Source organism: Phytophthora parasitica (assembly GCF_000247585.1).
Source record: "Phytophthora parasitica INRA-310 unplaced genomic scaffold supercont2.37, whole genome shotgun sequence".
In the NCBI taxonomy this organism is placed as follows: Eukaryota; Oomycota; class Peronosporomycetes; order Peronosporales; family Peronosporaceae; genus Phytophthora; species Phytophthora nicotianae.
In genome coordinates, this window is record NW_008649023.1 from 340334 (window position 1) to 354422 (window position 14089).

General features: G+C 48.0%; 5 protein-coding genes across 5 annotated transcripts; 2 read left to right on the forward strand and 3 right to left on the reverse strand.

Moving 5' to 3' along the window:
- Positions 1–5: 5 nt before the first annotated feature.
- Positions 6–785, reverse strand: PPTG_13877 (hypothetical protein; the record flags this gene model as incomplete). The annotated part of the gene is made up of 1 exon (XM_008910326.1): positions 6–785. The coding sequence occupies one exon, from the start codon at positions 783–785 to the stop codon at positions 6–8; it is 780 nt and encodes a 259-aa protein (XP_008908574.1).
- A 1210-nt stretch (positions 786–1995) lies between these two features.
- On the reverse strand, positions 1996–2106 carry PPTG_23403 (hypothetical protein; the record flags this gene model as incomplete). The annotated part of the gene is made up of 1 exon (XM_008910327.1): positions 1996–2106. One exon carries the CDS (start codon positions 2104–2106, stop codon positions 1996–1998), a length of 111 nt encoding a protein of 36 aa, XP_008908575.1.
- Positions 2107–4296: 2190 nt separating this feature from the next.
- Positions 4297–5805, reverse strand: PPTG_13878 (hypothetical protein; the record flags this gene model as incomplete). Its single annotated transcript, XM_008910328.1, has 3 exons — positions 4297–4520; positions 4954–5506; positions 5545–5805. The coding sequence occupies 3 exons, from the start codon at positions 5803–5805 to the stop codon at positions 4297–4299; spliced, it is 1038 nt and encodes a 345-aa protein (XP_008908576.1).
- Positions 5806–7234: 1429 nt separating this feature from the next.
- On the forward strand, positions 7235–8496 carry PPTG_13879 (hypothetical protein; the record flags this gene model as incomplete). The annotated part of the gene is made up of 4 exons (XM_008910329.1): positions 7235–7576; positions 7635–7692; positions 7767–7883; positions 7949–8496. The coding sequence occupies 4 exons, from the start codon at positions 7235–7237 to the stop codon at positions 8398–8400; spliced, it is 969 nt and encodes a 322-aa protein (XP_008908577.1). The 3' UTR covers positions 8401–8496.
- A 335-nt stretch (positions 8497–8831) lies between these two features.
- On the forward strand, positions 8832–13606 carry PPTG_13880 (hypothetical protein; the record flags this gene model as incomplete). Its single annotated transcript, XM_008910330.1, has 2 exons — positions 8832–11252; positions 11319–13606. The coding sequence occupies 2 exons, from the start codon at positions 8832–8834 to the stop codon at positions 13584–13586; spliced, it is 4689 nt and encodes a 1562-aa protein (XP_008908578.1). The 3' UTR covers positions 13587–13606.
- Between the last annotated feature and the right edge of the window lie 483 nt (positions 13607–14089).

Genomic DNA, 14089 nt, shown 5'->3' on the forward strand with positions numbered 1-14089 from the left:
AATGCCTATGGCGTGTTGTTCGAATGAGCGATTGGATTTGTAGATTCGCTTGGGTGGGACTGCTGGTTCAAGCTGTCGTCAGCTTGCCCGCAGGATCGTAGTCCATTGCCTGGTGATTGATGTGTCGTTTGCGATCTCTTACGAGCGAGTTTTCGTTTGCCACGAAGATTCGACCTTGATTGATGGTGTGGGCGGATCTCGTCAGCACTAGATACAGCTAAGGGCTCGTTACGAGCTTTCTTCTCGGCAGTATTATCAACCGACCTCTTACTGGAGCGCTGTTTTTTCGCAACTCTTCCGGTCCGCACAGGTTTTTCTGTTTCAGCTTCAACGGCTACTGAACGGCGCTTGCGTCGCGTTATGACTTGTGTGTCTGTGCTCCTCTCAAGCACTGTCGAACCGCGCTTGCTCCGCGTCGAGACTTGTATATCTTCGGCATTTTCAACTACTGTGGGGCCTCCCTGGCTTCCCGCTGGGGGTGCATGGCGATTTTCATCATCAACCGATATATCTCGTGAAGACGATACTGGTGACGCATTACCATCGCTGTCTACATTCGAATCACCACCAAGAAATCTGCTAACACAGCGGGGGAAAACGTAGCGCGGATTTTGCTCGAAATATCCATGCTTTCGATAGTAGTAGATATGGTATACCGCCTTATCCAGAGCCGCGTCTTCCGCTTTTGGATTTAGTTTGTGCATAGAGCCTCGATCGGCCAGAAGCCGGGGCCCAAAGCGTTCGCGGTCGCATGGCTCGCAGCGGCACCATGAGCAGTACTCCATGAATATGTGCGTCTCGTTCCCTTCGCTTGAGGTTGAGCCTTAAGAAATGAAGGGACGGAAAGCGAAAAACAGCCCCCTTCCTCGAGTACCGTGGCAAACAAGAAAAACTGTACTACGACAGACACAATCGCCTATTGGTGATTGGCTAAAAAGTTACAGGTCAAAAATAGCCTCTATGGATATGAGGGAGTCATAGGGTTAAGTTGGTGAATCAATTGTATAATGTAGCCAGAGAATATCTACTCTTAGTAAATGGAAGGTGGACAGCATTTTCAGTCGAGTTCTCGATTCATCCGTTACCAAAAGTCTGGTGGACAATCTCAGCCAAGACACCAATGGACACAATGAAATGCACCAAGGACAACAAGTTCTCCTTGAATACTACGGCATTGGTTTGTTACCTCTATTTTTCAGCCACTATATCACCAGCCGCCATAACATCCGAATCAAATGTGGATATGTAGGGACCACCATTGTCTGCTGGACGTGCACAATTCTTTTTTTCTTCCTATTACGGCATGAAAGCAACAACAAAAAACTAGCAAACGCTAAATGCAAACCAAATAAAGCTTACCTGGCCACTTTCTTTCGTATGGCCACAAAACCAAATCTCTTAGCAGCATTATCTTGTAAATTTTTCTCGTCACTTTCACATTTTCGGTGACCCAGTGTCCCACAACTCGATTTTTGAGGTGCGTTCCACCGGAACACGTTCTATAACTGGCAAAATACTAAGTTTTCGTCAAAATACTTTTTGCCCTTCCCCTAAATCGTGGTTGCGCAATTACTGAACTTGCAGCCTGTAAGAAACATCACTTTTCCTATATATCGCTTGTTAGGCGTAGACCTGTAAGGTAGACCTTCATCTGGTGTTGAGCTGTTCCTTGCAACACTCTTGTGAATATTAAACCATTTCTCATCGATACCAACGACATCGTACAGGTGATCCATCATACACTTCTACACATCTAACATAGAAAAAAAATGTCATACTCCAGTAATTTTGTTTTGAACTATTCATAATATTATTGAAATATGTTTTGTAGTGGCCGCTGCACATGGACAAGGCAGTACTGAAGCCGACGCTGCTTATGATCGGGTGTAAGTGTTGACTTCACGTGCGAAACCCCATGGAAAGCAAACCGATCGTCAGATAACGCCACAACGTCGTCTTGGGGACGTCGGTTGCTTTAGAAAGTGCCTCTAATGTCTAGCGGTCTACTCGAGGAAGATCCGCGACAAGCTGGGCAATCTCGGTCTTGATCCGCTTCTTCGCCTCAGGCTTGTGCGGGTGCACCGAAACGAGGGCTGCTGCATCCATTCGGGGGCGCCAGACCTCCCACACCACTGCCTTGCGAGCTTGAACGCCGCCATGGCACTCTGCACCACACCAACCCTCGTAGCTTGCAGAGGAGCGATCGGGTCCAGAAGGCCTTACTTGAGAGAGGCTTGTCGATTCAGTGGAAAATGAATTAAATGTTTTTTCTAGCTACGTGCACTAGAACTTGCTTCTAAGTAGTTTCCCACTTTCATACTGCTCCTTCATCACTCTAACGTCTGGAGATTCTCCCTTACTGCAAGTCCGAGGATTCTTCTCGCGAGTCTCCTCGTGCACGCTGGCATGTCAGCGGCAAGGTCAACAAAGAAGAGAGCCACGGAGACTTTTTTGTCAGGTGTTAGCTTCTTGAATCCTGGTGTTAGAAGCATGGTTGGAGGGTGGGGTCTCTGCTCGGTACTTAGTAATCTGAGAGTGATATTAGACACTAATTCCCTAGGTTTTAAATACGGAGAAGTAAATTAATAACTGTCAACACGTGTGATGCATTTGGTGAGTTGTGTATGTGTAAATCAATTAAGCTTGCATTCCATCGTTTAATGAGCATGCCCTACTCCGTGTAGAACCGACTACTCCGGAGCAAAGCTCAATTTCGGTTCGAATAGAGAGATGGACACACACGCATCCCAAGTCTTTTGCTGAGCAAAACTGGCACTTGTACAGTAAATTTTAAGTTACGGGGCGTGTTATTAGTATGTTGTGTCCAGCGAAAATGAAGACACGGTTGGGGGAGCCGGCGGAGCTCCCTGGAAGTATTGCCTAGTGTATTGGCAGGTAAATAGCAAAGTGTCTGTTCTTATAGCTACTGGTAGTATAGGTGGCGATGGGCATGACAATCCAGTGAAGAGTTCTACGGGTGCTCGGTTGCCGAGCGAAGGTAGTGCAGTGTGGTTCAAGCTGGCTTGAACCAAAGGTAGATATCCCTAGTCTTTTATTGAGACTTTGTATTTTTAGGGTGATCACCCGTAGCGGTTGGAGGATGTCGCGGTTGACGCGCTCCACTGACCCGTTAATCCAGGGGGCAGTATGCTAGAGTAAACTTTTGTTGACTCTTCAGTCGTTTTGAAAGCTCAGCTACCACTTCGTTCTTGAATTGGCTGCCGTTGTTACTCGCCCACACTGGTAGAGCTCCAAACCGGCTGTGCCAGTCGAGGATGGCAGCGGTGGCAACGGCACTGTCCGCTGCATCGCACACTACGAGCTCACAGAAGTGAGCCGCGTGGTCCTTGAGGGCGAGCAAGTACTTGCTCTCTCCGGACGATTCGCCAAGTGATAGGAAATCCCAATGCAAGACTCCATTTCTTTCATTGCACTCGATAGTTTCACTCCACGGCCGACGTATCATTTTACCGCCCTTCACATGAGGACACAATAGGCACGTCGACACAAATGTGTGTACGACGCCCCGAATGTCGGGGATATGAAACAGTCGACGCAGGTGGTTCACCATCGCCTGTTCACCACGGTGGCCTTGAGCTCCGCAGTGGGCGATCACACACAGCCGCCGGGTGCCTTTGGGATCCAGATTCTCTTATTTACCCTCAGCACGCCGTCTGCACCTCGTACTGCGCCTAACTTTTGTAGGTAACTGTCAGTGTCGTCGGCAAAGAGTAGAAGATCATCGATCCAGATAATAAGAGACGCGTACAGCAGCGAATCAAAGCAATGCTCCATGGTCTGCTGAAAATGAACAGCGTCACATCACCCTTGTGGCACTCGACGTGGAGTATATATTTTGGAATCACTGATGTACGACATCAACTCTTGCCTGAGCTCCTCTAGAGGTAGTTGCCAAAATTCTTTTAGGAGATCGAACAATCCGTACTGTTATTTTTTTTTACCTTTGGTGTACTCCAATAGCGTGCTCATGTGAGGCATGGTGCTGATAAGAGCCTCCACAATGTCGTTCACCAAGCGGTAGTCACAGGTTTGTCTGTAATCGTCATCAGTCGTGCCTGGTTTGCAGCACCGGGCTGGCCCAGCGACTCGTGGGTTCTCATAAATCCACCCGAGATCACCAGTTTTTGGTTGAATTCTTGGAGAAACGCACGAACAGCAGGAGGATAGCGACGTAGTTGCACTTCACAGAGCTCGCATCTTCCTTCAGGCGGGTATTCAGCGGTTTGACGCGTGCCGGAGGGTCCTTGCCCAATTCGATCCTCCCAATGTCGTGTTTTAGAGCAATGGCGCGGAGCTGTTGCTCAGATTCTTTGGGAAACCGTGCTCTAATGCCTTTTGCACTAGCTGCTCAACAGCTTCCTTCAAATTGACATCCGTCAGAGCTGACGTAGAGATAGGTGCACTGTCATTGTCGGATAAACAGGCGTCGTCATCTCTCTCACGCTCAGCTAGCTGCTCCAACTGCCGGTTGATGTCGATACCGAGCGTCTTCAACAGGTCTTGGCCCAAAATAAATTCGGGTCTCCATTACTAATCACCAAACACTCCACCAGCTCGTGGATTGCAACTGGACCGGCGGCCGTGCTCAGCAACACGCGCAGGTTCATTGAAGCTCGGCACGTGATCACGTGACGGGGCAAATTACCATGGGTGTGGTCAGCAGGGTAAACTTAACGGTTGGATCACGAAGCATGAGCTGTTTGACATGCTCTTGGTTGATTGCCGTTCGTTCGGCACCGGTGTCAGCGCTATACGGCAATTCCATCATTTCGTTTAAAGTAGCAGTCTTTTCTTCGTTGGGGATACATTCGGGAAGACGTTTGAGGCGTGCCACCTCCCTTTTCGATTTTTCACCACGTTGGGCCCGCAATCTCTTACGAATCTCTGTTTTTCGCTGTGCGTAGCCGTGGGGCATTCAGACCGCCATTATACATCGCTGCAGTGAGGGCACGGGGATCAGCGGCACTTTCGGGTGGTCAGTGATGGACTTGGTAGGTGGCTGTGAGCCAATACTACTCGTCGCATCCGCCAGCCTCGGTTTCTTGACAGGTTTCTTGCTGCCTGTACACACGGACGCAAGATTAGGCTCGCGATCTCCACGGCCGCGATCGCGCTTGGCGCGTCGTTGGCTTTGAAAAGCCTTCTCATGGTCGAGTGCCTTCTCAGGAATCAAGTCGTGCAGTACGACTTCGTCCTCTCGTGCCTTGCGCACTTGGAAGCGCGCCGTCCGGTCCACCTCCTCTCTCAGGGCTTTGGGCTCCAGCGACTTGATCAGAATAGAGCATAACTGCTTCGTTCCATCAAGTCCTGTGAAGAAAGTGCGCCATTCGTGATCATCAAATATTTCGCGACAGAGTTTTAAATATTGGATCACTCGCTCATGAGCATCACTTCCACTAAAGTCCATGCGCAGGTTTTCGGCCATTTCTTGGTCAATATCAGACACACTGTTGATTTTCACTGAAGAAATGATTTTCTCAATTTCCTCCATTTGATGGTGTCAGTGACGTCGTCGATGGATACCTTCCATTGGAGACGGCACCACTCCCGAAGAAGTCCTTCGTCAAAGGTGTTCTTGATCGGGACGATCAAATCATCCGTATCGCCCTTGGCGCGATTGCAGATGGTGTCCTCGTATTCCCAACGTTCCTTACGCCACTTCACCAACGCCGCATGGGATGTCTTGGTGATTCGCGGGGGAAGGATAGGCGCGAAGATGGGAGTTGGCCCTTGTTCAGCCTCACCGTCAGGTAAGGTCGAGCTCTGAGCTCTGGTCTTGGTCATGTCTTGATTAAGCAGGAAATCTGCTAAAGAATTCTTTGTAGTGTCCAGCGGAAATGAAGACACGGTTGGGGGAGCCGGCGGAGCTCCCTGGAAGTATTGCCTAGTGTATTTGCAGGCAAATAGCAAAGTGTCTGTTCTTATAGCTACTGGTAGTCTAGGTGGCGCTGTAGCTGCTGGCTCCGATGATTGGACGCCAGATCTGTCAACACGGGACACGTAGTAGTGTATCCGGTCATCATGTATGTCGATTACGCTGCATACAACATTGTCGAGCTTCTGTAGCTCGTTAACGATGTGCTGCTTTAACTGAACCTTGTTGGTGGAGCTGGCTGGTAAATGTCTGCATGCGTAGCATGTACTACATGTTGCCGCCTTATAACTTGGTGCGTACATATACATATACTTCGGAGGCATATGGTAGTGGGTAGGTCAGGAGATTAGGAAAGTTGTAAAAATTTCGTGCTTCACCATCATAGGGTACTCCAGATTCGTGGTGCTGTGGCAGTCTCTTCGAACGAAAGTTGTCGCTGCCTCCCGTAACGAAGCCGTGACGGGGAAGTATTAAATCAATCTCCGTAAAAGCATCTAGTTAGTTCATTTCCTACAGAATCCTGATATTCAAGTCTTGCATGCAGTATGTATTGAGTGTCACTAAAGACTGTGCCTTTTCGATCTTTGTCCATGCTTTAGGGGCTGCCCTTTTACATGTAATTATGACCGCAATAAACATTCTGGTATAATAAGTATTTGCAGTCGGTAAAAGGTCTAACCGGTTTAACCGGTTGTTCAGAGATCCTCCATTTATGTTGAATTAGCTATAGAGTCCTGCAGATTCTGTAGGCTACGCCTAATAGAAACGTTGCCATCTCAGTCGGAAAAAAGTCTACTTGTTGGCTGAACTTTTTTGCAGTTTCGAGTTAGCTGTGGGTGCAATAAAACATTCCGATAACTATTGTAGTCGTGAAAAATCTACAGACCACCATTTGCAGTTACTTTCGGTTTAAACCATTTTTAAAGTATATGGACAAAAAATGGGCGACATCTGCTTAGAAGCACTGAACTAACTTCCTTTTCATCTGCATATGCAAGACAAAAACACTAGAAGAAGTCAAGTAGTGTTGTTGAATTTGTCCGGACTGTGAAAATTCTTTTCTTCTGTTACTTATAACTCCAACCCAAACTACTTCCACTGAGGATAGTAATATGACCTTCAACGGCTTTCAACCGGTAGCTGAAACGACAACACAAATGAATGGCTCTAAAGGGTTAACCCGTGAACGAGTCGACTGTCCTCTCTGTCGACACATAAGAAAATAACTGTCCAGACTGCGATGGGTGCAGCAAAGAAAACAAGTGGCCAAGCTTTTAGGCTTTCTCTCTCACTTTCAAAATTGCGCGCAACCGAAGACTCTCTCCCCAGCCGACAGCGATGAAGACCTTGCTCCTACTACTGCTAGCGTGCACCCTCACACCCAGCGCCGTGTTCGGCCATGGTTACATCGTCAACCCTGAAATGACGTGGGTGGTCAATCCGTTCTATGACAAAAATGCCCCTGCCGCATTCTACGACGCCAGCTCCACGTTCGGCCAGAACCCCCTCGACATTTATCCCAATCTTAGGCACATCGTCGCCCAGGACACTCCGTACACGAACATCCCTCTGATCGCGGCGAACGCGAACAAGAATTGCGGCATGACGAGCACGACTGGCCCAACACGCACGATTTCCGGGTATCTTAAGTTCGATGTGGATCCTTCAGCACTTCACGAGGTACATGATGTATCTTTCACTAGCCCCTCCTTCGAAAAACTAACGGTTGTTGTTACAGGGTCCATGCGAAGTTTGGGTAGACGACGTCCGAACGATGGTGGCGAGGTCATGCAAGAGTAAGTGCTTAAGTATACATTTTTTTTGACGGTTTGAAAATACGATACATGACATCTTAATGTACCAATTGCAGCAACGTATACCGGGAGGCCCTGGAACATTCCTGTTGATATGACGAAGTGTACAGGCAGCACGTGCGTCGTTCAGTTCATCTGGATTGGCACTCATAACCCAACCTACGAAGTCTTTAGTAAGTTTTCACGTTACACGCTTACTCAACGGGAAATCGTTCTAATCATTGACACACTTACGCAGAAAACTGTTTCCCGGTTGCATCTGGAACGACCACTAGCCAAGCCCCAAGTACTCAAGCGCCGACTACCCAAGCACCGGCAACACAAGCTCCAACTACCTCACCAACGTCATGTACCAACGTCGCTCAGAATGGTGGTACATGTGGTGCTTCAAACGGTAACAAATACTGCCCCGGTACGCAATGTTGTAGCCAGTATGGTTACTGTGGCGTCGGCACTGCGTGGTGTAGCTCAAACCCGAACTCAATTTACAACGGTAACGGTAAATGCTCAGGGGGTGGTACGGTGGCCTGTTCTCCGGTGGCCCCCTACGGAGGCAGTTGTGGCGCCAGCAATGGAGGCGTGTACTGTCCGGGCTCCCAGTGCTGTAGCCAATATGGCTACTGTGGAGTGGGGTCACCATGGTGCGACAACAACCCCAACTCCATCTACAACGGAGGAAACTGCGCCTAGTGCTTTTCGTGTGCTGCAGAAGTACAGTCAACTATCCAAGCATCGTACAAGTTTGCATCTACAAATTACGTTTTTTTAACTGGGTCCACAAAAAGGTTTTAAGTTTTTTTTTTTAACTTACGCATAGGTTTAATGAGCATGCTGCAAAACGATACCGCGAAGTTGATGCACCCTTGAGAAGACGTATTTATATGGCAATTGTGTAATGAGACCAATATATGGCTTAATTAACTAATTAAGCCATACGTTGGTCTCATAAAACAACGCATCGTTCTAAAACTTTACGGACATGGACAAGTTGTCCAGGACAGTGCTCGGTTATAATTATTGCACAGAAAATGTAGCCAACTTAAAAAAGACATCGATTGGCTGAAAAATGCCGTGTTCGTAACGGTTTTCCCAGTTGCTGCAGCACCGCTGAGACTTCAGACATGCATGGAGCGGATGAGAGCACAATGACCGGTACTGTACATGGTACCAACTTGCTTAATAGTCAAGGTGAAGCGGTGAATCTAGTAGCTTTGACCCATGCTCTGGATGGCGGACAAGTGGACGTGGCGGTGCATTGGTTGCAGCTTCTGCTGCTCTCGCGGACAGGAGACCAGTCGAAAAAGCACAACAAAACTTTGAAAAGCTCGAGGCTTCGAAGACTGAAAACGCTTCAGAGCGCAGTAGTGCAGATGCTCGACGACTATGGCAAATACAAAGAAGAGGAAGGGCTGACGCTACGTCCTGGATTGGCGGTGAGGACTGGAGAAAGGTGCAGCGAATTGTCGTATTCGCAGCTGCAGATGTTCGCACTACAACAAATGCAGCCATCCAGTACCGCATATAATGTGGTGCGAGCTTTGCTATTCAGGGATTTGTCTTTGGATTTAACCGCGTTGGAGAGCACTTGTGACGCGCTGATGACCAAGCACGAAGCGCTTCGCTCTTGCTTTGATGTTGACACGAATGCTGGAGGACAACCGAAGCAATTCGTGCATCCATTGGCGCGTTTCCGAGACGAATTGGGCGTCGTTAGAATCGTTCAGACCGAGTTTTTGGAGTCGAGCTGTAGTGAAAATATTTTGCAAGATGTGGAAGTTGCCACATTTGTGGCAAAGACTATCGACGAACCGTTCGATTTGGCACGACAGGCACCAATTCGAGTGTTCGTATTTACTAGTTTGGACCAGAAACCGACTTCGCCTTGGATCCTCGCTGTAATTCTGCATCACATCGTGACGGACGCGGCCTCCAGTCAGCTGTTTTGGACAGATTTTCACGACTTTTACGCACGTTTCCAACACAATCCGGACCATAATACGATACAAGAATTTGTAAGACACCTTGAGACCAAGGCATCTAGTGCCGCACACTTGACTTACCGAGATTTTGCAGTGTGGCAGCGTTCGCGAATGCGATCCGGTATAACTGCGCCGTTGTTACAGTATTGGACACAACAACTTACCGAAGGTGGCGTGCCTCCAGTACTGGAGCTTCCGTTTGACAACGCAATAGACGATCGAGAACCGATTGTACCAGTAGCGAATACAGCTAAAGGTGACGTTGTGGTATTCAGATCATCACCCGCTTTGCAAAAAGCATTCTCGGATCTCTGTCATTCTCAGAGTTCAAGTATCTTCATGGGTCTCCTCGCAGTGTTCTACATGCTGATTGAACGTTTATCCGGTCAGCAAGACTTTGTGATCGGTGCTCCTTCCTCGGGACGAGACTGCGCTGAACTTCAAGACATCATGGGGTACTTTGTCAACACTCTACCGTTGCGTCTTGGGTCTAAAATTTCAGGAGATGATGATTTTACAAGTTTCTTGAAAAATGTTCGCAAAGTTGTGCTGGGTGCCTACAACAACATGGAGATTCCTTTTCACAAGGTACTAGAGCACTTACGCGCCTTATCTCACAACAACAGCGACGTTGAACGACGATGGCAACACCCACTTTTCCAGATTATGTTCTCATGGGAGCAAAGTGACGATGGCCTGAGTAAAGATTATACAGAGCTGAAATTACCACATCAATCTGCCAAATTCGATCTCATGTTATCCATGAGATATCGTCACCTTAACGGGGGTACAGAGCGCGTATTGGAGGGTTCGTTAGAGTACTCCACCGCTCGATTTTCACGGTCAACTGTGGAGCGATTCTCGAGGTATTATCTGAAATTATTGGAGCATGTGACGAACTCACCGACTACTTTAGTGAGATCTCCAGTCATTTCCATGCTCTCCGATGCCGAGCGGGAGCAGCTTGTCTCTGTGCGGGGCATGCCAAGCCCTCCAACGTTACTTAGACCGACGTCGGATTTTCTAGACGAATGTTTGTTTACTCAAGTGTGGCAAACTCCGGATTATCCAGCACTTCACTTTGAAGGAGCGCAGTGGACATACCAGGACTTGTGGGAATACAGTTGTCGCGTCACTAGAGCATTGAGTATGTTGGAGATCTCTGGTTACTCCGCTGAGCTTCATATCGGTCTGCTGCTTGACCGAGGACTGGAAAATGTTGCAGCAATCATTGGAATATTGCGTTTGCAAGCGGTTTTTGTGCCGCTTGACCCAGAGTTTCCTCGCGAGCGGCTGCGTTACATGGCTCGTGATAGCGAACTTCAAGTGATCATTACACAGCGGAAACACCAAGAAATTGCATCGTATTTATCGTCAAGAAACGCTGAGGACGAACATCAACCAAGAGTATTATACTACGAAGATGTAGATCTTCTAGCCTCACATGACAATGGATATGCACGGGACGATGATGTTAACAGCGAAACGAGGCTACTGAAGCGACAGAAACGAGATTCACGGGACCCAGCTACAGCAACCGCATACATCCTCTACACCTCTGGAGTACGGGATATTTTATTATTATTGTGACGCTATTCGTTTTTACTAACCAAAATTATTTTTCCTTAGTCGACAGGTAACCCGAAGGGTGTTGTGGTACCTCACGCTGCTTTGATGACGACTCTGTGGTGGACTGTACGTACGTACCAAGTGACATCAAGTGACGTTTTCCTTCAAAGCACATCGACGACATTGGATGGTTCACTCTCTCAGCTTTTCGCGCCTTTGCTCGTTGGAGGGAGCGCTCGAATCACTCGTCCAAAAGGTCTACACGAACTGTACTACATGCGTAATGTGCTGCTGGAAGCTCCCCATATCACGTTTTGTGTATTTGTTCCGTCATATTTCGCTCTGATCGTGGACTATTTGAGTGAACAAGGCGAGACTTTTCCAGCTTCCGTCAAGCACGTTATACTGGCGGGTGAAGCTTTTCCGATTGAACTCGCACGTCAATTCTACAAGAAACATCCAGCCAGTACTACGTGTCTTGTCAATGAATACGGACCCACCGAGGCGTCAATAACATCGACAGCTTTTCGTATACCTCGAGAACTGGCGATGCAGAACGATTCCAGTATTTTTCAAGGGCTTCATAGTGTACCCATCGGAAAACCGATAGATGGTCATCCAGTGGTTGTACTGGATACCCAAAGAAGACTCGTTCCAGTGAACGTTCCCGGTGAGTTATACGTTGGTGGAACAGGCGTTGCGTGTGGCTATTGGCGTCGCCCAGAACTCACTGAAAACTCGTTCATCCTTCACGAAAATGTTGTGGAAATCGCGTCGCTAGGTCAGAAACGAGGAAGGTGGTATAAAACTGGAGATTTGGTGAAATGGCTACCTAGTGGCGACTTGGTATTTCTTGGACGTACAGATGCACAAGTTAAGCTTCACGGGATGCGTATCGAGTTACAAGAAGTACGTAATGTTCTGTTGCGTCACCCAAGTATAAAATCTGCCGAGGTGCTTTCAGCTCCTCAGTTGAACTCTCCCGGTCAGAAACAGCAACAAATGTCGTCGACTCTCGTAGCGTTCGTCATGCCAGCTGACAACATCAACGATATATCAATTGGAGACGGTGATTTAACCGAGTTACGCGCGTATCTTGGTGAGCATCTCCCCCTTCACATGGTGCCTCAATCGATTCAAGTTGTGAGTAGTTGGCCACGAACACCAAATGGAAAAATCGATCTCAGAGCGTTGGCTAGTTGCGCTGGCTCAAACTCGACAGATGCTCCGTCCAGTGCTCGGGAATCCAACAATGGGGCAAAAATCACAGTACAGTTAGCTATGGATATTCTACGGCAAGTTTGGATACAAGCTCTTAATCTCGAGCACCTTGATGATGACGAAGATATGGATGGCAATCAACTCGAAGCGAACTTAACGTCCAAGTCGTTCTTCGAACTGGGTGGTGATTCATTGGCAGCTATCCGAGCGATTGCTCTTGCACAAGCTCGAGGACTGTCACTAGCCCTTGAGCAGTTCTTCCGCACATCGTCGTTGCCTGAGATGGCTCGAAGTGCAGCAACTTCTATGGTGGATTTACATAAGTGGACGTCCGAGACGCTAGTGTCTCTTAACTGGCCCACGACGAAGAATACGCGCACGCTTTTCCTGTTCCATGACGCCGATGGAACTGTCTGGAAACTGTTGGAATTGGCACGACAATTGCCATTCGCAGTCGTCGGAGTTCAAGCTACCAACTCGAATTTTTCCAGCGTTGACGAACTCGCTGAATTCTACTGGAAAAGTATCCTTGGGCATCAAAAAAAGGGTCCGTATGCTCTCGGGGGCTTCTCATTTGGTTGTCGTGTAGCCCACGAAGTAGCACGATTGGCAGTGAGTGAAGGCCACAAACTTTTGCCTCTCATTCTGCTGGACGGACTGCCATTCGAGATGTCAGTCTCCAAGCACGATACTATGGAGGAAAAGGCTGCGACTCGACTTCGGATTGAACAGTACGTGAGTGAAGCTTTCGGTGACGTGCTGCTACGTCCATTAGGGAAAAATTATCGCAAGTTCTGCGCTATGGAAGAGAAATATCAGCCGTATACAGCGGCTGAAGTGGAGACTGCATGTTCCGGTTCACAGCCACCAGTGTGGCTCCAAGCGGAACTGTACATAACGCAGCGGTGGAGCATCGACTTCTCGCAGTATCGAGCACTTGGTATTGACATCGCAACAGTGGCCACGATTCCCGACTGCACGCATCTAACGATGCTACGCCACCCCAATGTAGACGTGATAGCGAGAAAGATACGCCAACGCATCACTAATTTCTCTGGAATTCATTTCAGAGACCAGGACTCTGCAGCATCTAGTAAGCACAAATAGAGGATCTCCTTAACCACTGCCGAGGTTTATTTCAGAGTACAACTTTGTTCAAAGCTAGAGATGTACAGTCTTTTGAAGCTGGAGGAATTGTCGGATTGAGTTGGTTGCATAATCTTCATTACTCTTGAATTTCCTACGAGTTCATGAGCGATCAAAGGGACTCACGATACTTAACATTGGCTGGGATGGCATTCAGACGAAAAAAAAAACAAAGAATGTAATGGGTTGTTTTCGTCTGAATGCCATCCCGGCCAATGGTTTAGTCAATTCTTGGGTTTTTTTCGTCTGAATGGCATCCAACGGGCAAAGCGACATTTTCAACGAAAGTTCTACAAGTTCGTTGTCGTTGAGTACTAAGAGTTCTGCTTCTTGCTGATTGGCGGGGATGGCATTCAGACGGAAAAAAACCCATTAAAATTTTATGGGTTTTTTCGTCTGAATGCCATCCAACGGGCAAAGCGACATTAAGGCGTACTCAAGCCCCAAAGTATGCTACTACAAAC